Genomic DNA, 26180 nt, shown 5'->3' on the forward strand with positions numbered 1-26180 from the left:
ATAGTACCGGTTGAGTATCCCTAATCCAAAAATCCAAAATGCAAAATGCTGTAAGATCTGAAACTTTTTGAGCACTGACATGACACTCAAAGTAAATGCTCATTATAGCATTTCAGATTTTGAATTTTCAGATTAGGGATGCTCAACTGGTAAGTATAATGCAAATATTCCCAAATCCGAAACACTCTGGTCCCAAGCATTTTGGATAAATGATATTCAACCTGTATCCCATGATGTGGAAGTGCTGTAGTATGTCAAACCATTCACCTGTTGAAGGACAGCTGGGTTGTTTCAAGTGTTTTTTGAAGGCCCCAGTCGGTGAGGGACCCTGGGACCCTCCAGCCTTTTAGGGTTCAGCTCCTTTCACATTCTGTCATTCTGCTTCAGACCCCACCCCTGTGCCCACACCCTGCCCTTTTGTCGCTATAAGCTGTGCAGATTCTGAGACCCATCCACTGACCACAGCTTCCCTCCTTCCCCTTCCCTTCCTGCCTCCGCCAATCCTGTTCCTCTGTTCTTCTCCTCACAGACCCCAAGCCCTCGAGCCCACCCTGATCTCCCCACTTTCTCCTAGGCTTCATGTTTGTTTTCCTATCCCCTGCACACTCAAAATTAGGCCTAAGGGCTTGATCATTGGATTGAGGAGGTCCAATTTTTCTTTTGGCCACCTCCTTGCTACTCAGGATCAATCCAATGGTCTACTTTCTATGCACTTAAAATCAGAACTATAGTTAGAAGAGAAGAATTCGAGTGGTTCTAGTATAAAGAAAAGACAAATATTTAAGGTGATGGATATTCCAAGTATACTGATTTGATCTTTACCAATTATATGAATGTATTAGATTATTGCATTACCTTGAAACTGTACATGTACTATGCATCAATAAAAAAGAAAGGAGGGAAAAGAAAAGAATAGATAGATTTCCTTGAAAACGTCTACCTTGGGGCAACTTAAATATTAATACTTGATTTTTAATAAGTATGTAAATAAAATATTTACTAATAATTCCAATATGAGTATTATATTTGCTCATAGATTAACTTATTTCAGTAGCTTGACTCAAATTTGAAACAGTTACTTAAGAAAGAAAAATTCAGCCAGGCGCCGGTGGCTCACGCCTGTACTCCTGGCACTTTGGGAGGCCAAGGTGTGCGGATCACCTGAGGTCAGGAGTTCAAGATCAGCCTGGCCAACATGGTAAAACCCCGTCTCTACTAAAAATACAAAAATTAGCCGGGTGTGGTGGCGGGTGCCTATAATCCCAGCTACTCAGGAGGCTAAGGCAGGAGAATCACTTGAACCTGGGAGACAGAGGTAGCAGTGAGCCGTGATCACACCACTGCACTCCAGCCTGGGCGACACAGCGAGACTCCGTCTCAAAAAAAAAAAAAAAAAAAAAAAACTCCCCAGAACTTCTGGGCCCTACTGGAAAGTCACACAGCCTTGGGGATTGGGACTACTAATACTTGGTCTCTGACTTTACCTAGGCCCTCAGTGCTGCTCAGCAATCCTTTACCACCCACCTGTAGCCATCCACCACCTCACTCCCATCAGTCAAGAGAGAACTTCATTCCATGGTTCTCAACCCTAGATGTACATCAGATTTGCCTAAAAAAATACCAGTGCCTAGGGTCTCACCCCAGACCAACTGCATCAGAATCTCTTGGAGGCGGGCCTGGACTTTGATAACTTTTTTAGAAGGGCTGGGCTCTGTGGCTCATGCTTGTAATCCTAGCACTTTGGGAGCCCGAGGTGGGTGTATCACTTGAGGTCAGGAGTTCGAAACCAGCCTGGCCAACATGGTGACACCTTGTCTCTACTGAAAATACAAAAATTAGTTGGTCATGGTGGCATGCGCCTGGAATCTCAGCTACTCTGGAGCCTGAGGCAGGAGAATCGCTTGGACCCGAGAGGCGGAGGTTGCCGTGAGCTGAGATTGCGCCACTGCACTCCAGCCTGGGCGACAGAGTGAGAGTCCATCTCAAAAAACAAAAACAAAAAACTTTTCTAGAAGCTCTGGAGGTGATTCTAATATGCTGCCAGGGTTAAGAAACACTCATCTAGTCTCACAGGGTTAGTGTGTGGATTTAATGAGATAAGTACTCATCAACTTTTAAATGTTTTTAGTATTTTAACAAGAAAGTAGAAACTAGACCCATTGTCAGGAACTCATTGGCTTTCAGCCCCCTATCAACAAAGTTACCTCCTCACCTTTTTTCCTTTAAGGCTAATTTTTGAAACCGTGTTCTGAATACCAAACCTTGCTCCTTCATTTATCTCTACCCTCTTTTTTGTTCTGTCTTCAACCGGTTTTTTTTTTCCTAGGTCTTTCCCTTCATTCTGAAAATATGCCCAGGGACCTTTAACATTCATGGGTTTTTTTGTTTTTGTTTTTGTTTTTCTGAGATGGAGTCTCATTCTTGTTGCCCAGGCTGGAGTGCAGTGGTGCGATCTTGGCTCACCGCAACCTCCACCTCCCAGTTTCAAGCTATTCTCCTGCCTCAGCCTCCCGAGTAGCTGAGATTACAGGCATCCACCACCACTCCCGGCTAATTGTTTGTAGTTTTAGTAGAGATGGGATTTCTCCATGTTGGCCAGGCTGGTCTCCAATTCCTCACCTCAGGTGATCCGCCCACCTCTGCCTCCCAAAGTGCTGGGATTACAGGCCTGAGCCACCTCGCCCAGTGTAAATTTCGTATTTACATGTCTTCCACTTTTTGCCTCTAGCCAGAGCCCTTTCTCCTTTTCAAACAAAATTAGTTTGTTTGAATCACCCTCCCACTTGCCATTGTTTCCTCAGTCAGCCTGCTGCATTCTGGCTTCGGAAACTCCTTTTTCTGAGATCATTGCTCCATCATTGCACAATTTATTATACTTCTTACCTGATGTCTCTGCAACACTTAACTCTTGTTGACCATTTCCTCCTTGAAACTCTCTCCTGCCTTGGTTTATTAGCACACGCTTCTCTCCTACCTATATGGCCTTTCCTTTTTATTATGCTTTTTCTTTTTTCTTTTTAAGAGACAGGTTCTTGCTCTGTCACACAGGCCGGGGTGCATGACATGCAGTGGCATGATCATAGCTCACTGCAGCCTTCAATTCCTGGGCTCAAGTGATCCTCCTGCCTCAGCCTCCTGAGTAGCTAAGACTACAGATGTGCACCACCATGCCCGGCTAATTTTTTTTAAAATTTTTGTAGAGATGGGGGTCTTGCTATGTTGCCCAGACTGGTCTCAAACTCCCAGCCTCAAGGGATCCTCCCACCTTGGCCTCCCAAAATGCTGGGGTTATAGGTGTGAGCCACTGCGCCCGGCCCCTTTTTATTACACTTTTTGAGTTCTTTACTTGTTGCTTGAACATTGATAGTCTCCAAGGTTACTTTAGTTTTCTTTCCTCCTCTTCTCATTTTCATCTCCTTCCTGGTAACCTCATGAATTCCACACTTCAGCTGCCACCTCCATAGTCATCACTCCAAAACTCTTTCTGTAGCTTGGCTCTCCAAGACACAGCTGCACTGTTGCCAGTTGGTTGGTCACACTTGCAGACCCCACAGGAATGAAAAACTCTTTGTCGCACTGTCTAAAGTAGAATACTCGTTTATTCATTTATAAAATGGTGGACGGTATGCCCTATCTGTGACCATGAATGCAGTGTACATTTTCCCAGGAATTGTATCAGACAATCACTTTGTGAGTATGGAAGCAGAAGCAAGCAGGCAGTCTAGAAGCTGTCTCTTGAAAAAAAAAAAAAATTAGCTCTCCCTCTCCCCCTCCCTCTCCCCCTCCCTCTCCCCCTCCCTCTCCCCCTCCCCCTCCCCCTCCCCTCTCCCCCTCCCTCTCCCCCTCACCCTCCCTCTCCCCTCTCCCCCTCCCTCTCCCCTCTCCCCCTCCCTCTCCCCTCTCCCGTCTCCCTCTCCCTCTTTTTTCGGTCTCCCTCTGTTGCCGAAGCTGGACTGTACTGCCGTGATCTCGGCTGGCTGCAACCTCCCTGCCTCGGGCTCCTGTGATTCTCCTGCCTTGGCCTGCCGAGTGCCTGGGATTGCAGGCGCACGCCGCCACGCCTGAATGGTTTTTGTATTTTTGGTGGAGACGGGGTTTCGCCGTGTTGACCGGGCTGGTCTCCAGCTCCTGGCCTCGAGTGATCTGCCCGCCTCGGCCTCCCGAGGTGCTGGGATTGCAGACAGAGTCTCGCTCACTCAGTGCTCAGTGTTGCTCAGGCTGGAGTGCAGTGGCGTGATCTCGGCTCGCTATAACCTCCACCTCCCAGCCGCCTGCCTTGGCCTCCTAAAGTGCTAAGATCACAGTCTCTGCCCCGCCGCCACCCCGTCTAGGAAGTGAGGAGCATCTCTGCCTGGCCGTCCATCGTCTGGGATGCGAGGAGCCCCTCTGCCCGGCCGCCCCGTCTGGGAAGTGAGGAGCGCCTCTGCCCGGTCGCCCCGTCTGGGAGGTGAGAAGCACCTCTGCCCGGTCGCCCCGTCTGGGAGGTGAGGAGCACTTCTGCCCGGCTGCCACCCCGTCTGGGAGGAAGTGAGGAGCGCCTCTGCCCGGCCGCCCCGTCTGGGAAGTGAGAAGCGCCTCTACCTGGCCGCCCCATCTGGGAAGTGAGGAGTGCCTCTGCCCGGCTGCCCCGTCTGGGAAGTGAGGAGCACCTCTGCCCGGCCGCCCCGTCTGGGAGATGAGGAGCGCCTCTGCCCGGCCACCCTGTCTGGGAGGTGAGGAGTGCCTCTGCCCGGCCGCCACCCCGTCTGGGAGGAAGTGAGGAGCGCCTCTGCCCGGCCGCCCCGTCTGGGAGATGAGGAGCACCTCTGCCCGGCTGCCCCGTCTGGGAGGTGAGCGCCTCTGCCTGGCTGCCACCCCGTCTGGGAGGAAGTGAGGAGTGCCTCTGCCCGGCCGCCCCATCTGGGAAGTGAGGAGCGCCTCTGCCCGGCCGCCCCGTCTGGGAGGAGAGGAGCGCCTCTGCCCGGCCGCCACCCCGTCTGGGAAGTGAGGAGCGCCTCTGCCTGGCCACCCCGTCTGGGAGGTGAGGAGCGCCTCTGCCAGGCCGCCCATCGTCTGGGAAGTGAGGAGCGCCTCTGCCCGGCCGCCCCGTCTGGGAAGTGAGGAGCGCCTCTGCCTGGCCACCCCGTCTGGGAGATGAGGAGCGCCTCTGCCTGGCTGCCACCCGGTCTGGGAGGAAGTGAGGAGCGCCTCTGCCCGGCTGCCCCATCTGGGAAGAGAGGAGCGCCTCTACCCGGCCGCCCCGTCTGGGAAGTGAGGGGCGCCTCTGCCCCGCCGCCCCGTCTGGGAAGTGAGGAGCGCCTCTGCCCGGCCACCCCGTCTGGGAAGTGAGGAGCGCCTCTGCCTGGCCGCCACCCCGTCTGGGAAGTGAGGAGCGCCTCTGCCTGGCCGCCACCCCGTCTAGGAGGAAGTGAGGAGCGCCTCTGCCCGGCCGCCCCGTCTGGGAGATGAGGAGCACCTCTGCCCGGCCGCCCCATCTGGGAGGTGAGGAGCGCCTCTGCCTGGCTGCCACCCCGTCTGGGAGGAAGTGAGGAGTGCCTCTGCCCGGCTGCCCCATCTGGGAAGTGAGGAGCGCCTCTGCCCGGCCGCCCCGTCTGGGAGGAGAGGAGCGCCTCTGCCCGGCCGCCACCCCGTCTGGGAAGTGAGGAGCGCCTCTGCCTGGCCACCCCGTCTGGGAGGTGAGGAGCGCCTCTGCCCGGCTGCCCATCGTCTGGGAAGTGAGGAGCGCCTCTGCCCAGCCGCCCCGTCTGGGAGGTGAGGAGCGCCTCTGCCTGGCTGCCACCCCGTCTGGGAGGAAGTGAGGAGCGCCTCTGCCCCGCCGCCCCATCTGGGAAGAGAGGAGCGCCTCTACCCGGCCGCCTCGTCTGGGAGACGAGGAGCGCCTCTGCCCCGCCACCCTGTCTGGGAGGAAGTGAGGAGCGCCTCTGCCCGGCTGCCCCATCTGGGAAGTGAGGAGCGCCTCTGCCCAGCCGCCCCGTCTGGGAGGAGAGGAGCGCCTCTGCCTGGCCGCCACCCTGTCTGGGAAGTGAGGAGCGCCTCTGCCTGGCCACCCCGTCTGGGAGGTGAGGAGTGCCTCTGCCCGGCCGCCCCCTCTGGGAAGTGAGGAGCGCCTCTGCCCGGCCGCCCTGTCTGGGAGGTGAGGAGCGCCTCTGCCTGGCTGCCACCGCGTCTGGGAGGAAGTGAGGAGTGCCTCTGCCTGGCCGCCCCATCTGGGAGGTGAGGAGTGCCACTGCCCGGCCGCCCCCTCTGGGAAGTGAGGAGCGCCTCTGCCCGGCCGCCCCCTCTGGGAAGTGAGGAGCGCCTCTGCCCGGCCGTCCATTGTCTGGGAGGTGAGGAGCGCCTCTGCCCGGCCGCCCCGTCTGGGAAGTGAGGAGGACCTCTGCCCGGCCGCCCCGTCTGGGATGTGAGGAGCGCCTCTGCCCGGCCGCCCCCTCTGGGAAGTGAGGAGCGCTTCTACCCGGCCGTCCATCGTCTGGGAGGTGAGGAGCGCCTCTGCCCGGCCGCCCCGTCTGGGAAGTGAGGAGCGCCTCTGCCTGGCTGCCACCCCGTCTGGGAGGAAGTGAGGAGCGCCTCTGCCTGGCTGCCACCCCGTCTGGGAGGAAGTGAGGAGCGCCTCTGCCCGGCCACCCCATCTGGGAGGTGAGGAGCGTCTCTGCCCGGCCGCCCCGTCTGGGAGGTGAGGAGCGCCTCTACCCGGCCGCCCATCGTCTGGGATGTGAGGAGCGCCTCTACCCGGCCGCCCGTCTGGGATGTGAGGAGTGCCTCTGCCCGGCCGCCCCATCTGGGAAGTGAGGAGCGCCTCTGCCCGGCCGCCCCATCTGGGAAGTGAGGAGCGCCTCTGCCCGGCCGCCCCATCTGGGAAGTGAGGAGCGCCTCTGCCAGGCCGCCCTGTCTGGGAGGTGAGGAGCGCCTTTGCCCGGCCGCCCTGTCTGGGAGGTGTACCCAATAGCTCCGAAGAGACAGCCACCATGGGGAATGGGCCATGAGGACGATGGCGGTTTTGTTGAAAAGAAGGGGGGGAAGTGTGGGGAAAGGAAGGAGAGATCAGATTGTTGCTGTGTCTGTGTAGAAAGAGGTGGGTATAGGAGACTCCAGTTTGTTCTGACTAGGAGAAATTCTTCTGCCTTGGGATGCTGTTGATCCCCAGCCCCTTGCTCTCTGAAACATGTGCTGTGTCAACTCAGGGTTAAATGGATTAAGGGCGGTGCAAGATGTGCTTTGTTAAACACATGCTTGAAGGCAGTATGCTCTTTAAGAGTCATCACCACTCCCTAATCTCCAGTACCCAGGGGCACAAACACTGCAGAAGGCCACAGGGACCTCTGCCTAGGAAAACCAGAGACCTTTGTTCATGTGTTTATCTCCTGACCTTCTCTCCACTATTATCCTATGACCCTGCCATATCCCCCTCTCCCAGAAACACCCAACAATGATCAATAAATACTTCATAAAAAAAAAAAAAATCAAAAAAAAAAATTAACTGTAAAACAGCCTCAGGCAGGTCCTTCAGGAGGTATTCCAGAAGAAGGCATTATCATAGGAGATGACAGTCCCATGCATGTTATTGTCCCTGAAGACCTTTCCATGGGACAGGACATGGAGGTAGAAAACAGTGATATTGATGATCCTGACCCTGTGTGGGCCTAAGCTAGTGTGTGTATTTGTGTCTTAGTCTTTAATAAAAAAGTTTAAAAAGTTAAAAAAAAAATTTTAAATAGAAAAAAGCTTATAGTGGCTAGGTGTGGTAGCTCACACCTATAATCCCAACACTTTGGGAGGCTGAGGCGGGCAGATCACTTGAGGTCAGGAGTTCAAGACCAGCCTGGCTAACGTGGTGAAACCCTGTCTCTACAAAAAATACAAAAATTAGCTTGGCATGGTGACGCGCGCCTGTAATCCCAGCTACTCAGGAGGCTGAGAGACACAAGAATCGCTTGAACCTGGGAGGCAGAGGTTGCAGTGAGCTGAGATTGTGCTACTGCACTCCGACTTGGACGACAGAACGAGACTTCATCTCAAAAAAAAAAAAAAAAAAAGAAAAAAGCTTATAGAATAAGGATATGAAGAAAGAAAATAGTTTTGTACGGTTGCACAATGTGTTTGTTTTTTAAGCCAAGTGTTATTAAATAGAGTCAAAAAGTTTAAAATTTTGTAAATGTATAAAGTTAAAAAGATACAATAAGCTAAGGCTAATTTAATATTGAATAAAGAAAAGTGTTTTATAAATTGTAGCTTACATATATAGTGTGTATAAAGTCTACAGTAGGGAATGGGTGCGGTGGCTCATGCCTGTAATCCCAGCACTTTGGGAGGTCAAGGCGGGTGGATCACCCGAGGTCGGGAGTTCGAGACCAGCCTGATCAACATGGTGAAACCCCGTCTCTACAAAAAATACAAAATTAGGCTGGGTATGGTGGCTCATGTCTGTAATCCCAGCACTTTGGGAGGCCAAGACAAGCGGATCACCTGAGGTCAGGAGTTCCAGGCCAGCCTGACCAACATGGCGAAACCATCTCTACTAAAAATACAAAACTTATCCAGGTGTGGTGGTGCATGCCTGTAATCCCAGCTACTAGGGAGGCTGAGGCAGGAGAATCACTTGAACCCGGGAGGTGGAGGTTGCAGTGAGCTGAGATCGCACCGCTGCACTCCAGCCTGGGCGACAGAGCAAGACTCCGTCTCAAAAAAAAAAAAAATTAGCTGGTAGCCGGGCGTGGTGGCGCATGCCTGTAATCCCAGCTACTCAGGAGGCTGAGGCAGGAGAATCACTTGAACTAAGGAGGGGGAGGTTTCGGTGAGCCAAGATCGCACCATTGCACTCCAGCCTGGGCAAAAGAGTGAAACTCCATCTCAAAAAAAAAAAAAAAAAAAGTCTACAGTAGTGTACAGTAATGTCCTAGGCCTTCATATTCACTCACCACTCACTGACTCACCCAGAGCAACTTCCAGTCCTGCAAGCTCCATTCATTTAAAGTGTCCTGTATAAGTGTACCATTTTTTATCTTTTATACTATATTTTTACTGTACCTTTTCTATGTTTAGATACCCAAATACTTACCGTTGTGTTACAGTTGCCTATGGTATTCAGTACAGTCACATGCTGTACAGGTTTGTAGCCTAGGAGCAATAGGCTATGCCATATAGCCTAGGTGTGTAGCTGGCCATACCATCTAGGTTTGTGTAAGTACAGTGTTATGTTTGCACAACAACAAAATTGCCTAATAACTCATTTCTCATGTTTCCCTGTAGTTAAGTGACGCATGACTATAAGTGATTCTATTTGAATGTGAAATGAGAAATCCTGCGAAACAGCTATCTTGACAAAATCATTTTTAAGGATAATAGTGTTTTTTTAAATCCATGGCTTTATGTAAACATAGGTCAAATTTGAATACTTCAGTAGGGTTGGGTGTTCTTAATATTCAACCTATGACACCTTTTCAAAGTGTGGAATTGTGGGGAGGCTTATACATTGGGTCTCTTTTAGTAAGAAATACTTCCTGGCCAGGCACGGTGTGCTGACACCTGTAATCCCAGCACTTTGGGAGGCCGAAGTGGGCAGATCACTTTAGGCCAGGAGTTTGAGACCAGCCTGGCCAACATAGTGAAACCCATCTCTACTAAAAACACAAAAAATTAGCTGGGCGTGGTGGTGCGCACCTATAGTCCCAGCTACTTGGGAGGCTGAGGCAGGAGAATTGCTTGAACCCGTGGGTGGAGTTTGCAGTGAGCCAAGATCGGGCCACTGCACTCCAGCCTGGGCAACAGACGGAGACTCTGTCTCAAAAAAAAAGATAGAAATACTTTCTAGCAGGTTTTTTTTATCCTCTGATGAAATAATAGCTAGCCATTGGTCAGTGGTAGCTGCATTATCTCAATCTTCACAATCCTATGAGAACACATAGGTCCCGTTATCATCGCATCTTGATGTACAAATGGAGAAACACTTGGAGGTTTAAAAACATGCGTAAGTTCAGCCGGGCATGGTGGCTCACACCTGTAATCCTAGCACTTTGGGAGGCCAAGGCGGGTAGATCACTTGAGGTCAGGGGTTCGAGACCGGCCTGGCCAACATGGTGAAACCCCATCTCTACTAAAAATACAAAAATTAGCTGGGTGTGGTGGCGGGTGCCTGTAATCCCAGCTACTCGGGAGGCTGAGGCAAGATAATTGCTTGAACCCGGGAGGCAGAGGTTGCAGTGAGCTGAGAGCACACCACTGCACTCCAGCCTGGGAGACAGAGTGAGACTCCGTCTCTAAATAAATAAATAAATAAATAAAGCCTAAGTTCATACAGCAGAGTTGGGATTTGATTCCAGGACCACAGCTCTCAACCTGTATCATGTTTCTTCCTCCTGTTAGCATGGAGGTATATGGTAAAAGATGGGAGCTTCCCGGCCGTGAGCGGTGGCTCACGCCTGTAATCCCAGCACTTTGGGAGGCTGAGGCGGGTAGATCACGAGGTCAGGAGTTCGAGACCAGCCTGGCCAACATGGAGAAACCCCATCTCTACTAAAAATACAAAAATTAGCCAGGTGTGATGGCACGTACCTGTAAACCCAGCTATTCAGGAGGCTGAGACAGGAGAATTGCTTGAACCTGGGAGGCGGAGGTTGCAGTGAGTCGAGATCACGCCACTGCACTCCAGCCTAGATGACAGAGCAAGACTGCTTCTCAAAAAAAAAAAAAAAGAGGAGCTTCCCACAGCCAGGTGCCTATTTTCCATCTAAATCAGGACTCTGAGACATTGTCTTAATATGGGGAATGGGATTGTGGTTGTTGTCCTGGGCAAACTTCCAGGATTTTTACTTGGCTATGAACTAATGTGTTTTTTTTTTTAACTGGTGGGGGTAATCCAAATGTAACCACTGTACTTTAAGGAGTCATTTGGGTCTCCAAGTATTACATGAATGTACTTTTTCCTTGCAGGTCAGACACATTCTATGTGAAAAACATGGCAAAATCATGGAAGCCATGGAAAAGTTAAAGTCTGGGATGAGATTCAATGAAGTGGCCGCACAGTATAGTGAAGATAAAGCCAGGCAAGGGGTACGTTGCTCTTATTATTTATAATTTTCTCTCAGGGTAAGAAAGCAAAGTAAAAATGACAAATAATAAAATAAAATTTTCCATCCTCCACAGAAGAAACACAGAAGTAGGGATCATTCCTTTGTTCAACCATTAGTTGTAGCCATATTTTGGTTTAAAGATCTCAAAAGCAGAAATGTCCAACTTGTGAATAGTAGAATAAGGGTCACCTGTGTCGAAACCTAGGCATGACCAAACTTGCACAGCTAACTTCAAAGTCCAGCAGTGTTGAGAGTACTTATGTGTTCAGTCTAGTTAGATTTATTCTACCTATTTGTCCTTATTGAGCCTGTTCCTGTATTGCTCTTAGGAATATACCTCGTAACCTTAGCAAAATGTTGGGAAATTCTCTCAAGCTGCAGTAGAACTGTTCCCTCTTCAGGGCCACTTGATATCACTTATCTTTTGGGTTTTTCAGGGCGACTTGGGTTGGATGACCAGAGGGTCCATGGTGGGACCATTTCAAGAAGCAGCATTTGCCTTGCCTGTAAGTGGGTTGGATAAGCCTGTGTTTACAGACCCACCGGTTAAGACAAAATTTGGATATCATATTATTATGGTTGAAGGAAGAAAATAAAATCATATGAAAGACTGAATAAGTTTTATACATTTTGTTTCTTTAAAAGGTGTTAGATATTCCTTTGAGCTGGAGCTGCAAGGAAGTACAAAAATTTTTAAAAAGAAAAGATATTGGATGCTCCTTGTATTCTGTGAAAGCTCTAAGTATGGGTTTGTAGGTGTAAGAGGGTGGGGCTAAGTGAATGTCAACTGTAGTAGGTATTCAGTCAGTCGTTCTCAAAGAGAAGTCAAGCAGACTCCCTTTAACCTGTGTTCTCTTTCCTCCCAGAACTATATCTGACTCTCAGTCTGTCCCATAAATTAATTCAGAAACCATCTTCAGGGGAAGCAGATATCAACTCACACTATTCACACAACTGAAAATATTGGGCATCAAATAGATTAGTGTGTGAGAATCATAAAATAAGTTCCTAGACAACATTTGTTTTACATGTTAGTCAACTCTGATCTTCCAGGACAGGTGGTATTAGCTCCACTGTCCTAACATAGTACGCGGCACGTTATAGCCTTTCAGTGTTAACTCCTTTCTTTTTAAATAAATGTTTATTGGAGGAAAAAAGCACTCAGTTGTTCCATGAGTTGTTTTGTACTAGACTAACCGAGTGCTGGTTAAAGGGAGGGATGTCAGCATAAAAACGTCACTCCCTCATCTTCAGCGTATGGGTTACATTAGGACTGTCCTTTCCACGGCCAATGTTCTGTGCATCTAAATTTTAAAAATTTAAAATGCCATATTTATGACACATAAAAAAGTATAAAGATTACTAATATGAATACTATACTGCTTCAAAAGTAAAACTTTGCCAACGCAGCTATGTGATTCTTAACAGATTATTTTAACACACTGCCTTCTCTCCCTCAGCTGCATTTGATATTATACCCGCTTATATAATGGCAACTTTACCTAGATACCTGACTTTCCCACTTGAGAAGAGTTTCTGAGCACCTCAGTAGGTTATGCCTCCATGAGATTTTCCCCACGGAGCAGATATGCCAGCGTATACAGAGATGTTGAAACAGATGTAAGATGAAACTATGGCTGGGCCCAGTGGTGTGCGCCTGTAGTCCTAGCTACTTGGGAGGCTGAGGCAGGAGGATCACTTGAGCCCAGGAGTTCTGGGCTGTAGTGTCCTATGCCAATCGGGTATCAGCACTAAGTTCAGCATCAATACAGTGACCTCATCTGGGCACAGTGGCTCATGCCTATAATCCCAGCATTTTAGGAGGCCAAGGTGGGAGGATCACTTGAGCCTTGGAGTTCGAGGCTGCAGTAAGCTATGACCATGCCCACTGCACTCCAGACTTCAGCCTGGGCAACAGAGGCCCTGCCTCTTAAAAAAAAAAAAAAGAAAGAAAAACATGGTGACCTCCTGGGAGTGAAAGACCAGCAGGTTGCCCAAAAAGGGGTGAACTGGCCCAGGTTGGAAACTCAGCAGGTCAAAACTCCTGTGCTGATTAGTAGTGGGATTGCACCTTTGAATATCCACTGCACTGCAGCCTGGCCAACACAGTGAGACCCCGTGTCTAAAAAAATTTAAAGCTGAAACTACATGTTATTGATTGATTTTTTTTTAATGATTTATTGACATGGGGTCTTGTTACGTTGCTGAGGCTGGGCTCAAATGACCCTTCTGCCTCAACCTCCCTAGTAGCTGGGACTACAGGCAAGTGCCACTGCACCCTGCCTACGTGTACTTTGAAAACTACATTAAAAACAATGTCTCTAGGCTGGGCACGGTGGCTCATGCCTGTAATCCCAGCACTTTGGGAGGCTGATGCAGGTGGATCACTTGAGGCCTGGCCAACATGGTAAAACCCCGTTTCTACTAAAAATACAAAAATTAGCTAGGTGTGGTGGCACACGCTTGTAGTCTCAGCTACTTGGGAGGCTGAGCCACAAGAATTGCTTGAACCCAGGAGGTGGATGCTGCAGTGAGCCGAGATCGTGCTACTACACTCCAGCCTGGGCGACAGAGCGAGACTCCATCTCAAAAAAATAAAAATAAAATAAATAAAATAAAACAATGTGTCTAAATAAGGGCAGTAAATTCTGAAGAGCTATATAGGCATGAGACACTACCAAGCTAGAGTCCTTTGCTTGGGACATTGACTTGCCCAGGATACTAAGTGAATACCTATTGCACAGATGTCACCACAAAGGAAAGAAGCCAGAGTACTGAAAGGTGGACTAGAAAAAGCAAACTAAATTCTGTGGTATGGAGAGAGAGCAGTTATAGCTAGCCTGTGAGAAAGTAAGGCAGGAATGGACCTCTGACACCAAGCGAACCTTTAGGAAGTTAGCTTTTGATTGACAACTAAGATTCTGAAAGAGCTGGTAAACGGGCCAGGCAGCGTGTCTGACACCTGTAATCCCAACACTTTGGGAGGCCGAGGTGGGTGGATCACTTGAGGCCAGGAGTTCAAGACCAGCCTGGCCATCATGGTGGAATCCCGTCTCTACTAAAAATACAAAAATTAGCTGAGCGTGGTGGTGCATGCTTGTGGTCCCAACTACTCAGGAGGCTGAGGCAGGAGAATTGCTTCAACCTGGGAGGTGGAGGTTGCAGTGAGCCAAGACTGCGCCACTGCACTCCAGTCTGGGCAACAGCAAAACTCTGTCTCAAAAAAAAAAAAAAAAAAAAAGAGTTGACATGAAAAAATTAAGGATTTATACAGATTTATATACATTATAGCATATGCATTTAATTCTGCTTTAAGATATCTCTGATTAAGTTCAGTGTTTACAGAACAAACCGTATTCATTGTAAAATAATTGCAAATTAAAATCAAAATAAGATACAAGTTCCCTCTTTTTATGTGTCAGATTGGTAAAGTTAAAAATGTTTAACATTGTTTGGTAAGGGTGTGGGGAAACAGACATTCATCCATTCATTAATGGTGGAAATGCAATTATATCCTCTGGAAAATAGTTTGGCAATTCCTGTCAAATTTATAAATATACCCTTTGACCCAGCAACTCCATTTCTAGGAATGTATCCTATAATCATATGTATAAAAGATACAAGGATATTCATTACAGCATTATTTGGAAACAAACTGAACACCAACAATAGATGATGATAAATTATGGTATATCCCTCAATAGAGTATCATGCAGTTATTTTAAAATTTAAGATGAGGTACAGAATAGTGTACACAATACACTATCATTTGGGTAGCAACATAAATATATACACATATGTACTTGTGCTTGTACATCATAGACTGTCTCTGGGAATGGGAATCCAGAACTCCAGGACAGGAGGGTGAGAGATTTTTCACCTCACACCCTTAGATCAGGGGTCTTCACCTTTCATTTGTGCCTTGCAGCCTTTGGCAGTTTGCCCAGCCTATGGATCCCTTTTCAAAATGTTTATTTTAGGCTGGATGCGGTGGCTCACACCTGTAATCCCAGCACTTTAGGAGGCTGAGTAGGGCAAATCAGTTGAGGCCAGGAATTCAAGACCAGCCTGGGCAACATAGTGAGACCCTGTCTACAAAAAATTTTACAAATTAGCTGGGCATTGTGGTGTGTGCCTGTAGTGTCTGCTATTCAGGAGGGAGGCTGAGGCAGGAGGGTTGCTTGAGCCCTGGAGTTAAGGCTGCAGTGAGCCGTGATACCACTGCACTCCAGCCTGGGTGACAAGAGCGAGACCCTGTCTCAAAAAAGAAAAAATGTTGACTTTAAGTGCTTAAAGTAAAATACATAGGATTACAAAAGACATCAACTATGCTGAAATACAGTAGTCCAAAGTTTTTAAATTGTGGCTGGGCACAGTGGCTCACGCCTGTAATCCATCCCAGTTCTTTGGGAGGCCGAGACAGGTGGATTGCCTGAGCTCAGGAGTTCGAGACCAGCCTGAGGAACATGGTGAAACCCTGTCTCTACCAAAAATACAAAAAATTAGCCAGGCGTGATGGTGGCGCACACCTGTAGTCCCAGCTACTCCTGGCAGGGGCAAGTAGGGCTGAGGTGGGAGGATCGCTTGAGCCCAGGAGGCGGAGGTTGCAGTGAATCAAGATTGTGCCACTGCACTGCCACCTGGGTGACAGAGTAAGACCTTGTCTCAGAAAAAAAAGTTTGTAATATGTGTGTGTGCCTCTTTATTAAATACCTGGTAGAAGGTCTAAAAAGCACTGTGACTTCGCAGTAATGAATATCAATGGCATTTTGAGATATCTGCAATAACCCCAAAGTCTATGTGATTTCTACTGGTGACATAACATGTACTGCTAATACTTCTGCAGTTTATGAGTACATTTGTTAACCGTGGAGGATGTCCACGTTCTTGGCATCTTGAACAAAGAACGAAACGCACAAACAAAGCAAGGAAGGGACGAAGGGATTTATTGAAAACGAAACTACACTCCACAGCATAGGAGCTCAAAAGACCCTGTTAGAGAATTTTGGGGAGTTTAAATATCCCCTAGAGGAGTCCATTGGTTACTTGGGGTATACCCTATGTAAATGGAAAGGATGAAGTGAAGTTACAAAGTCATTTACTTGGCCTACACCCTGTGGAGAGGATATTTCCTGTAGTAGCTTTAGTGTGAATTGGCCTTATGTTCCCTGCCTCCAGACCCTATTTTCCTGCTTCACATTCATGATGAAAGGAAATGCTATATTTCAGCTACCAGACAGAGAAAAGATAAAACTTTTTTTCCCATCCAAATTCAGACACCTGACTTCTTCTACCCATGAACCCCAGGTTAAAAATCCCTGCCATGGATACTGTTTGAATATGAGCATGTATTTTTTTCCCCAAACAATAGAATTTGTCATAGTACACACACACTTGAACAGAAAGAGCATTGCTATTTTCAGTGAGAAATATTCCTAGGACTTAGACGCTTCACTGTTAAGATCAAATGGATATAGGCCGCTAAAGCTTCCTTGAAGGCAAATAAGTTGTGTGGGTTTGTTTGTTTTCTACATCAGGGAAGAAAGAAGTTTATTAGCTGAATTTTCACAAACATTTGTGTGTGTGGTAGAAGGGACAGAAAAACAAAGATGTAGGGCGCAGCCACTCCCTTCACATCATGGTGGGAAGCACAGGGAAATGGTAAGCTGAACTCAGATGCAGACTGAATTGCTTCACAGTTACACCAATATTTCAAAAATTATGATATATATTCAATCATATTACCCTAAAATAGTAATAATTGCTTTTAGTAAGAGTAAAATTTTGTTCCATCAATAACCTGAAATTCAGCTTCTTTTGAACTTCTGTCATCTCTTGTAATATACATGAGATTATTAGTGTGTATATACATATAATTTACAAGTAACTTTTATATGTATGGGATATAATAAAAATAAATATTTGGTCTTTGTCCCTGGTTCCTGGCATATAGTTCCTGAAAGGCTTGAAATCTCAACTGGTGTCTTTTGTATGCTAATGTGATAGCTTGTGGCTGGAGGCCCCTAGTAGCTTCGGGATGGGGACTGGTCACCAGAAACATCAAGGCATGATTAGAGGGAACATTCAGCCCTAACTGCAACCTCTGCAGAGGGGAGAGGGGCTGAAGATGAGTTAATCACCCATGGCCAATTATTTTATCAATCATGCCTCCCTAAGGAAACCTCAAAAACCCTAACAAACAATGGAGTTTGGAGAGCCCTGGATTAACATATCAAAATGTTGGGAAGGTGGTGTGCCTGGAGGGCATGGACGCTTAATGCACCACCCCCATACCTTGCCCTACACGTCTCTTCCATTTGGGTGTTCCTGAGTTGTAGTCTTTATAGTAAGCCGGTACTAGTAAGTAAATGTTTCCTGAGTTTTATAAGCTATTCTAGCAAATTATTAAACCAGGGGGTGGGATGGGACGGTCATGGGAACCCCTAATTTGTAGCCAAGTCAGAGAGAAGTGTGGGTAACATGGGGACCGAACACTTACCACTGACGTCTGAAGTGAGGGCAGTCTGGTGGGACTGAGCCCTTAAACTTGTGGAGTCTGATGCTAACCCTGGGTAGTGTCAAAACTGAATTGTAGGACACCAGTTCAATTTTGAATTGGAGAACTGGAGAATTGCTTGATGTGGAAAACCCCCACATTTGGTGTCAGAAGTGTTTTGAGTAAAAACAGCTCAGTGTATTATAGTGTATTCATTTACACAAGGTTAAAAATCTGTTTCACCCCAACCATGTCACCACAGGGAAGTCACGGCCTCACTGATCACTGAGCCTTTGTTTCCTCACATGAAAAATGGAAATGCTATTCTCCCTTCACCTCAAAGGATTACGGTAAGGCTGAAATGAGAAACCTGTGTGGAGTGCCCAACACATAGTACTTCATCAAGGATAGTCCACTTCTCTGGTGACAGAGTGCAGCGTGCTATACTGCACTTTATCTTTCTGCAAGGGAACCAAACTCCTTTTCAGTCTACAATCCAAAGATAGACTGTGATAATATGTGTCAGAATAGACGAGATACCTGGTTTGGCGAAAGGGAGAACACAGTTAATGGTGCATGAAGAATGGCTAAATGGTCAGCAGTGACTCCAGGGCAAGCTACCAGTGATAAAGAATCCTAGCACCAGGTACCTAGCTCAGCTTTCTGCTGTTCCAGTTTAGTACTCTATCCAAAATGCTGGGGACCAGAAGTGTTCTTGATTTTGGAGAATTTCCATACACATAATGAGATATTTTGGAGATGGGATCCAAGTCTAAACATGAAATCCATTTATGTTTCATACACATTATATATAGTCTGAAGGTAATTTTATAATTACTTTTAATGATTTTGTGCATGAAACAAAGTTTCTGTATGTTGAAACATTTTATTACCCTTTGTAGGCAGGCTTGCATGGGAGAATCTGGGCCTGTGTGGAAAGGATATATAGTAGCTGAAGGGGTCTAACAGAATCTCTTTTCTCTTGGGGATGCTGAGTAAACAGTGTGTTATACACCTTCATTTTGACTGTGACATGTCACATGACATCAGGTATGGAACTTTCCTCACTTGTGGCATCATGTCAGCACTCAGAAAGTTTCCCCATTTTGGATTGGATTAGGGATGCTCAACCTGTATTAAGCTGAAAGCATGAAACAGCATGTTCACAAGCATATCTTAAGATCTGCCAGTATCATCTCAGTGAAACAAAGTGGATGGAAAACCCTTGAGAAAAGTTAACTTTAATTTTCTTATCTGAACTGTTATATACAAAGATGATCACTTTCAGAGTAAAATTAAGAATGACCAGAATAATTTTACAAAACTTTCCAAGAAACAAAACAGTTAAATTTACAGAATATGCCTAAAATATAAGAATATTCAAGTGAAGAAATATTAAGCTAGTGCTCAGAATACCGGACTATGGAGTGGGGGGCGTTGCAGGGCAGAAGTTGCTTTTTGAGATCTTTCTTGCCTTAAGCCTGAATGCTTCATGTTCCCAAAGAATCCAATTATGGAAACAAAAATTCCCTCTTATTCAGTTTCAATTTAAAATACAATAAACAGGTTACACTCTCAATTGTTATTAAGTTGCTTATACAAACTTAAAGTCAAGAGCATAACTTCAGGATCTGCACTTTTTATGTCAAGCGCTTTAACTAAGCAGTTTAGGGCCTCCTGGATTTTTCCACACTCTTTTAGTTCTTTTCCACGCTTTACAAGAGTCTCATAGTCATTTGTAGCCTCTGCTGCCTTATCCTGGGGAGAACCAACCAACTGTTCACCAGACAAAGGCTCAGGGGCACCAAGAGAGGTCTCTTGAGCTAGAGCACTAGGCTTAGACGTCACTAACCAGCTGGACTTGTTTTCTGAAGACAGTGTTTCTCCGGAAGGATCCTCTTCTGTATACTTGGAGGCTTCGCCACTGCTTTCCTCCGCCCCTTCTTCTGGATAATCTTCAGCACCCTTTGCTTCACTGCTGTCGTCAAGTCTTTCTTCCATGTCCTCCACGTGGTCTAAAACCATATTAATAAGAGACCTCCTAGAAGCCAGAGATCTTCTAGAGTTCATAGACTTATTTATACTACTGGGTATTTGAGATGAAAAGAACCTTCCTGGTGGACTGATGTCATTTTTGGGAGTTGAAGCATCAAATTGTTTCACAGATGAGAATTGAAAGAGAGATGTGTTGAATGGATTTGTGCTTGAGGTATCTTTAAAAGAATCATCTTCATCTTCGCCATCTGAAACAATCCTTCTAGCTTTACTTCTGATTTTTGCTTTAACTACTACTTCTTCTGGTTCATCATCTTTCTCAGAAAACTGCCAACTGAGACATGTTTTGCTATGCACAAATCCTGCTCTGGAATTAGGTGCAGAGCCACACAAGCTATTTTCTTTCTCAACATGCTCTAAAGACTGACTGGAAAAATTTTGTCTGTTGTCTGCTGAGTCTTCCAAGAAAAGATTGAAATCACATGCGTACTGTGGTGAAGATGCTGAAGGTTCCTCTTCCAACTTGGCCTCACTTGCTTGAGCATCCTGCAGTGCACTATGGGATGCTGAAAGGTCATCAGCTATTTCAATAATGGATACATTTGATTCTGCATTTTGACTTTCATTTGTTATGGAAATAATGGGCCAAGGATTGCAATGACGTAAAATCTCATCATCCTTTAGTTGATCTAAATTTGGCCCAATATCAGCTTTGGTTGATTTGCTAAGTACATAATTAAAACTTTCCAGAGGATCCTCTTGCAGTGCCTCTTGCTTAGGCCCCTCTTGTAATGTCTCTTTTTGTACAGCTTCATTTTTAGTTGCAAAGCTTTTTTCTATTCCCAATAAAGAGTTAGTACGAAGTTCTTCTATACTTCCAAACCCCTTGGGTAAAGTAGCTGTAGAGTCAGCACTACATGTACCTTTACCATCTTGCAAGGTGGTAACATTCACCTTTATACTGGAGAGATCTTGTTTCTCACCCTCTTCAGGCAGATCATCAATGACTACACTTGCCATTTTGGAACTGATATCTTCTTCCTGAGTATGATGAGTACTTAGAAGAGGTGAAGGCTGAGGCTGTGGTTTATTCAATTTAGGGCATTTCTTCTTTGTTGAAGAAGGAAATACAGGTTCTCTTAGCCAGGCCCCCTCGTTTCTAGTTCTTTGTTGTTCCATCAGGAGCTCTTTATTTTGAGACTCGAATTCAACGAGGAATTGAGCTTTCTGAACCCTTTGTTGAATATAGTGAGATTCTTCTACCACATCAAGCTCTTCTTTAATAGATAGATCACATGTGTACATCAAATCATGGTCTGAGATTCCAGCTATCCCCAAAGACTGCAGATAGGCAATATGTTCATCTAGTTTTGTATCAGATTTCCTCTGAGCAGCATGCAAAGACTGAAGCTGCAGCTGGGTTACAGAGTTCTGAAGATCCTCGATTGTAAAGAGCTCTCTTAATTCTTGTTTACTAAAATATCGGAAAGGGTTCTTTTTTTCACCAGTAGTTTGTCTTATTAATGACTCCTTGAAAACCTGTCTTCTGTATATTTTTTCCTCTACAGTCCCACAAGTGATTAGCCTATAAACCACAACATTCTCTTTTTGTCCAATTCGGTAAACTCTATCCACAGCTTGAGCATCAGTTGCAGGATTCCAGCTAGGGTCAAAAATGACCACTCTAGTTGCTGCAGTTAATGTTAAACCGACACCACCTACTTGAGTGGTAAGCAGAAAAACAGAGTAATCTTTATTTTGCTGGAATAAGTTAATTCTTTTTTCTCGTTCCAAAAGATGAGTAACTGTTCCATCAATTCGCAATGTCTTAAAGTGCCTATTCTTTAACAGACGTTCAATGATGTTTAGAATTTGCCTCGATTGAGAAAACACCAGAGTTTGATGTCCCTCATCTCGAAGCCTCTTAAGTAGGTCCATTAGGAATATCATTTTTCCAGATTCTTCCATCAATGTGTCATCAGTTACTTGATCAATATGGTCCACATCTGGGGAATCTTCCCCCTCATTTCCATCTTGAGCAGAGAATGTCCCAAGATTTAGCAAACCACAAGCCCGTGCAGACAGCAGCCTAGGATGATCACACAGCTTCTTTAAGACACCTAGCTCAGCCAAAGGTGAGCGCGTCTCCATTAGCAACTCCTTGATATGATCTAAAGACACAAATTTCCTGTATATTTCTTCTTGTAAAGGCACAAGTCGTATCCAAATAATTAAATCATTTTTCCTGGAAAGGGAAGGCATTTCACAAATGGCATCAACATCTGGATTCTTTTCATTAAGTCTGACCTCTGGGTTGCTTGACTTTTTCTTCTGTACGTCTTCTTTAGTCCTCCTGAGAAAATAGGGTTTTATGATTGCCATTAAGTTTTCAGATATTTTAAATCCCAAGGCTTTTTCTCCTGGGGTAGCATCCTTCTCTCTTGCTCTAGTAATAGGATTTTCATACTCCATTTTAAAAGTTTTTAATGTTCCCAGCAGGGACCCTTGACAAGCAAAATCAAATAGGGACCATAGTTCTTGTAAATTATTCTGGATTGGGGTTCCTGTGAGGAGAAGGCGATTACTTGCAGGAATAGCACGAGCACATATTGCTGACTTAGTAGATGAGGTTTTTATTTTATGTGCTTCATCAAGGATGACATAGTCCCACACAAACTCTTGGCCCCTAAAGCTTGAAAGTTGCTGCCAGTTATTGATTAACATTTGGTATGTAGTGATAATAACACCATTCCTTTGCTGAATCCGATTGAGGTTTCTGGTCCTTTCATCCTTGCTAGGACCATGAAAGGTTTTGACTCTCATTCCTGGAGTCCACTTGATGAATTCTTTTACCCATGTGTTAATAAGATTGGTTGGCATGATCAGCAGCACATGATTCACAAGTGAAGCATCAAACATACCAGAAAGGAAAGCAATGATTTGAACAGTCTTCCCTAATCCCATGTCATCAGCCAATATACCACCTTTTCTTCCATCCCTATACAGGCTATAGAGGAAAGCTATGCCTTCCTTCTGGTGCTCAAAGAGTTGGTCGTGCAGTTCTCGATAAAGCAGCAAGCCAGAGTTGCACACATCTGTAAATTCATCATCTCCCTGTTCTGCCAACTCCTCCAAGGCTTCCTGTATTTTTTGGATTCTGCTCAGCACCTTTTCATTGGGAAAAATGTCCTTTGCCAAATTGAAAAGTTTAAATGCTTCTTCCAGATCTCCATTCTTAGTTGCTTCTTTGGCCTCTTTCACATATCTATTAAAAAAAAAAGAAGAAGAAGAAGAGAAAGGAAACACTGAACATTCAGTCTAAGAATGCTTTAGAGTTCATTTTAGAATCCAAACTGCAGCTGGACTTTTAATATCCTCAATTCAGGATGGGAAAGATTAGCACAGAAGATGCCAATGAAAGCTGGCGTCACTTGAGACACAAACAAATATCCACCAGATGCTGCCAGCAACACCTTCAGGCACTAGTTGTGGAAAATGAATGTGCAAAGGTTATTGGTTCCACAGTATTTTTTTTAAGTTGGCACCCATAAGAAGTATGAAGTGATATTTTTGTAAAACAAACCTCTATGTGTAGGGGCATGGAAACATGGGAACCTCTCTGGCCTTATTTTACTGGACCTCCATGATGCATTTGACAGTATTGATCATTCCCCTCCCCTCTTAAAATTCCCTCCTTTCACCAGATTCCTATAGATTCCTTCTGGTTTTCCTCCTCTTCACTGACCATTTCTTCTGTGTTCTTCCTCCCAGAGGACTCAGTCCTAGGACCTCTTCTCACTCTTTTTAATCTCTCCTCAAGTTTTCCCAGAGCTTCCACTCCCACCTATGTGCTCATGACTCTCAAATCACTCTCTCCAACCTACAGCTGTCCCTCAAGCTCTACTCTAGACCCGTATTCCAGCTGCCTTCTGGACATCTCCACTTGAAATCAAATTCAATTCATCCCAAACTAGACTCATTATTTCCCCTCTAAAAACGTGCTTCTCCATTTGTGTGGTAGTAAATAACACTACCATCTATTTAGCCACCCAAACTTCAAATCTGAAGAGAATCCTTGACCCCAACCTAAATAGGAGTCATCCCTGTCCTTTCTTTTTATGCCCTACCCCCAGGCCAGGCAGTCCCAAGTCCTACTAACTTTATTTCCCAAGTTATAACCACCTTCTTTCCATCTCTACTACCATTACTGTGACCCAAGTCACCATCATCTCTGACCTGGATAACTGCAGCTTCCTACTCACTGCTCTCCCTACATAAACTCTTGCCCCTCCAATACACACTATATAGCAGCCAGCAATACTGTCTTAAAGCATAAAAGAAATCATGTCACTCCTCTGCTTAAAATTCTTCAGTGGTTTATGGTCAATTACTTTCAGTAAGGGCGCCAAAATAATTCACTGGGGAAAGAAGTCTTCAACTGGATATCCATGTGCAAAAGAATGAAATTGGACCCCTACTCATACCATACACAAAAATTAACTCAAAATGGATCATATACCTAAATCTAAGGGCTAAACCTACAAAACTTAGGAAAAAATATAGGTGTAAAAATCTTCATGACTTGGATTTGGCAATATCTTAAATATGATGCCAAACACACAAGCAACCAGAGAGGGAAAAAAGATATACAGGGCCGGGTGCGGTGGCTCATGACTGTGATCCCAGCACTTTTGGGAGGCCAAGGCAGGAGGATCACTTGAGGTCAGGAGTTTAAGACTAGCCTGAACAACATAGCGAGACTCTGTCTCTTAAAAAAATAAATAAATAAATAAATGAATAAATAAATGGAAAAAATATATACAGATGGGCACATGAAAAGACTCTCAACATCATTAGTTGTCAGGGAAATGCAAACCAAAACCACAAGGAGATACCACTTCCCATTAGGATGGCTATAACCAACAAGTGGGAAAATACCAAGTGTTGGCAAGGTGTGAAAAACTCCCACTATTGATGGGAATTATTAATGGTTCAGAGCTGCTTTGAAAAGCGGTCTTGATCTATGTTCTAGAGCTTGAAGGAAAAAATAACATTCTTAAATTATTAGATTATTTCCAAGTTCCTGAACTGGTAACCTACCCAGTATCCTGAAACCCCTATGAAACCTGGGGTTCTGTGTAACTCTAGCCAGGCGTCTTCCCCAGAGACTAAAGTGCTGCCCCTGATCCCTAGCTCTGGGCCAGAGTCCCCACTAATCACACACACCAGCCTTTTAAATGGCAACTGTGTGCCTAGACTTCTTAGCACCAGCCTAAAATACTTATTGGTATGCTCTACCCACCCTCAGGAACCCCCATTTGTCAACCTCTGCCTGAACCACAACCAGAGTTTACAGTATTCCTTAGATATCACTGCTTTCTGGCTGGGTTAAACCGCTGCTGTGAGCCAAGCTGCCTTCCCCAGTCCCTGGTGCACCCTAGTTAGCAGGTCTGTCTAACAACCACATCTCAGCTCTTCCTTTCCCCTCAGTCTATTCCACCAATTAAGTTGGACCCAGGATGGTATTCTTTCCCTACAATGGAATCAGGAGGAAAAATAAATGCTTTTAATAGCACTGCCCTGGATATCTGATTATTTGCAAGACTAGAATGCTTTTTACAATGCAGTTTGATTTAGCCACTTAGCTTCTAATCACTTCCATTTTTCAGGGCTTGGAGGGAAAACATGTCCTTTTTATTGCTAATGTAATGATTTATCCATCTATAGCACACAGGATCCCTAATGATCTGGATAACTTAGCTAACACTTCATGGGCTCCAATATTTTTCCAGAATTGCTCCCCTATTTTCCTTGAACTAGGCAGGGAGAAGCCAGGCCTGCTTGGGAGCCAAGAGGACAGGGTGGAGTAACCAGTTCAGGACAAAGAACCATACCCCTCAAGCAAGAGAACAAGGAGAAGAATAGTGCTAGAGTATGGGGTGAAATGTCAGTTTTTAATTCCATAGAATGGACAATAAAAACAAAAATTTGTATGTTTAAATGGTTTTACCTGAAATTATATGACTACAGCATGGTTCTCTTTAAGGATTATTTTAAAGGACATCTAATCACCTCCCACAAGGTCTCTCCCCAAACACGTGAGGATTACAATCTGGATTACAATTCAAGATGAGATTATGGGTGGGGTCACGGCCAAACCATATCAGTGGCACACACCTGTAGTCAGTCCCAGCTATTCAGGAGGCTGAGGCAAGAAGTTCGCTTCAGCATGGGAGGTCTAGGCTGCAGTGAGCCATGATTGCACCACTGCACTCCAGCCTGGGTGACAGAGCAAGACCCGTTTCAAAAATAAAAAAAAAAGAAATGTTATATACAAACAACTCTTAGAGGAAGGTGATACAACAATTAAACTTGGGCTACAAAGTCCTGTTACCTGGAAAGCTACCCTTTCACTGGCAAAACTGCCCAGTTGCTAACTCCCTGGGTCATAACCCCACCTAAAGGTCTTCTCTATAAGAAGCCCTGCCCAAGTGGCCATATAAAATCATCTCTGCAGCTGGGCATGGTGGCTCATGCCTGTAATCCCAGCACTTTGGGAGGCTGAGGCGGGTCACTCACCTGAAGTCAGGAGTTCGGGACCAGCCTGGCCAACATGGTGAAAC

The 26180-nt window shown here is 45.8% G+C and overlaps 2 protein-coding genes across 4 annotated transcripts in view; one reads left to right on the forward strand and one right to left on the reverse strand.

Moving 5' to 3' along the window:
* Positions 1–26180, forward strand: part of PIN4 (peptidylprolyl cis/trans isomerase, NIMA-interacting 4) — a 37453-nt gene that overhangs the window by 7962 nt on the left and 3311 nt on the right. The window contains exons 3-4 of one of the 3 annotated variants that reach the window (XM_054544711.2): positions 10927–11046; positions 11504–11572. In XM_054544711.2, coding sequence (XP_054400686.1) covers positions 10927–11046; positions 11504–11572 — 189 coding nt within the window. Of the gene's footprint in view, positions 1–10926; positions 11047–11503; positions 11682–26180 lie in introns of those variants that run through there. The other 2 variants (XM_002831800.6, XM_054544712.2) reach the window with 2 other exon arrangements.
* The window catches only part of ERCC6L (ERCC excision repair 6 like, spindle assembly checkpoint helicase), a 37825-nt gene continuing 30432 nt past the window's right edge, over positions 18788–26180 (reverse strand). Inside the window, exon 2 of the mRNA XM_002831796.4 lies at positions 18788–22822. Coding sequence (XP_002831842.2) covers positions 19138–22822 — 3685 coding nt within the window. The 3' untranslated portion in view covers positions 18788–19137. The remainder of the gene's footprint in view (positions 22823–26180) is intronic.

This window comes from Pongo abelii, chromosome X (genome assembly GCF_028885655.2).
Source record: "Pongo abelii isolate AG06213 chromosome X, NHGRI_mPonAbe1-v2.0_pri, whole genome shotgun sequence".
NCBI classification, from domain to species: domain Eukaryota; kingdom Metazoa; phylum Chordata; class Mammalia; order Primates; family Hominidae; genus Pongo; species Pongo abelii.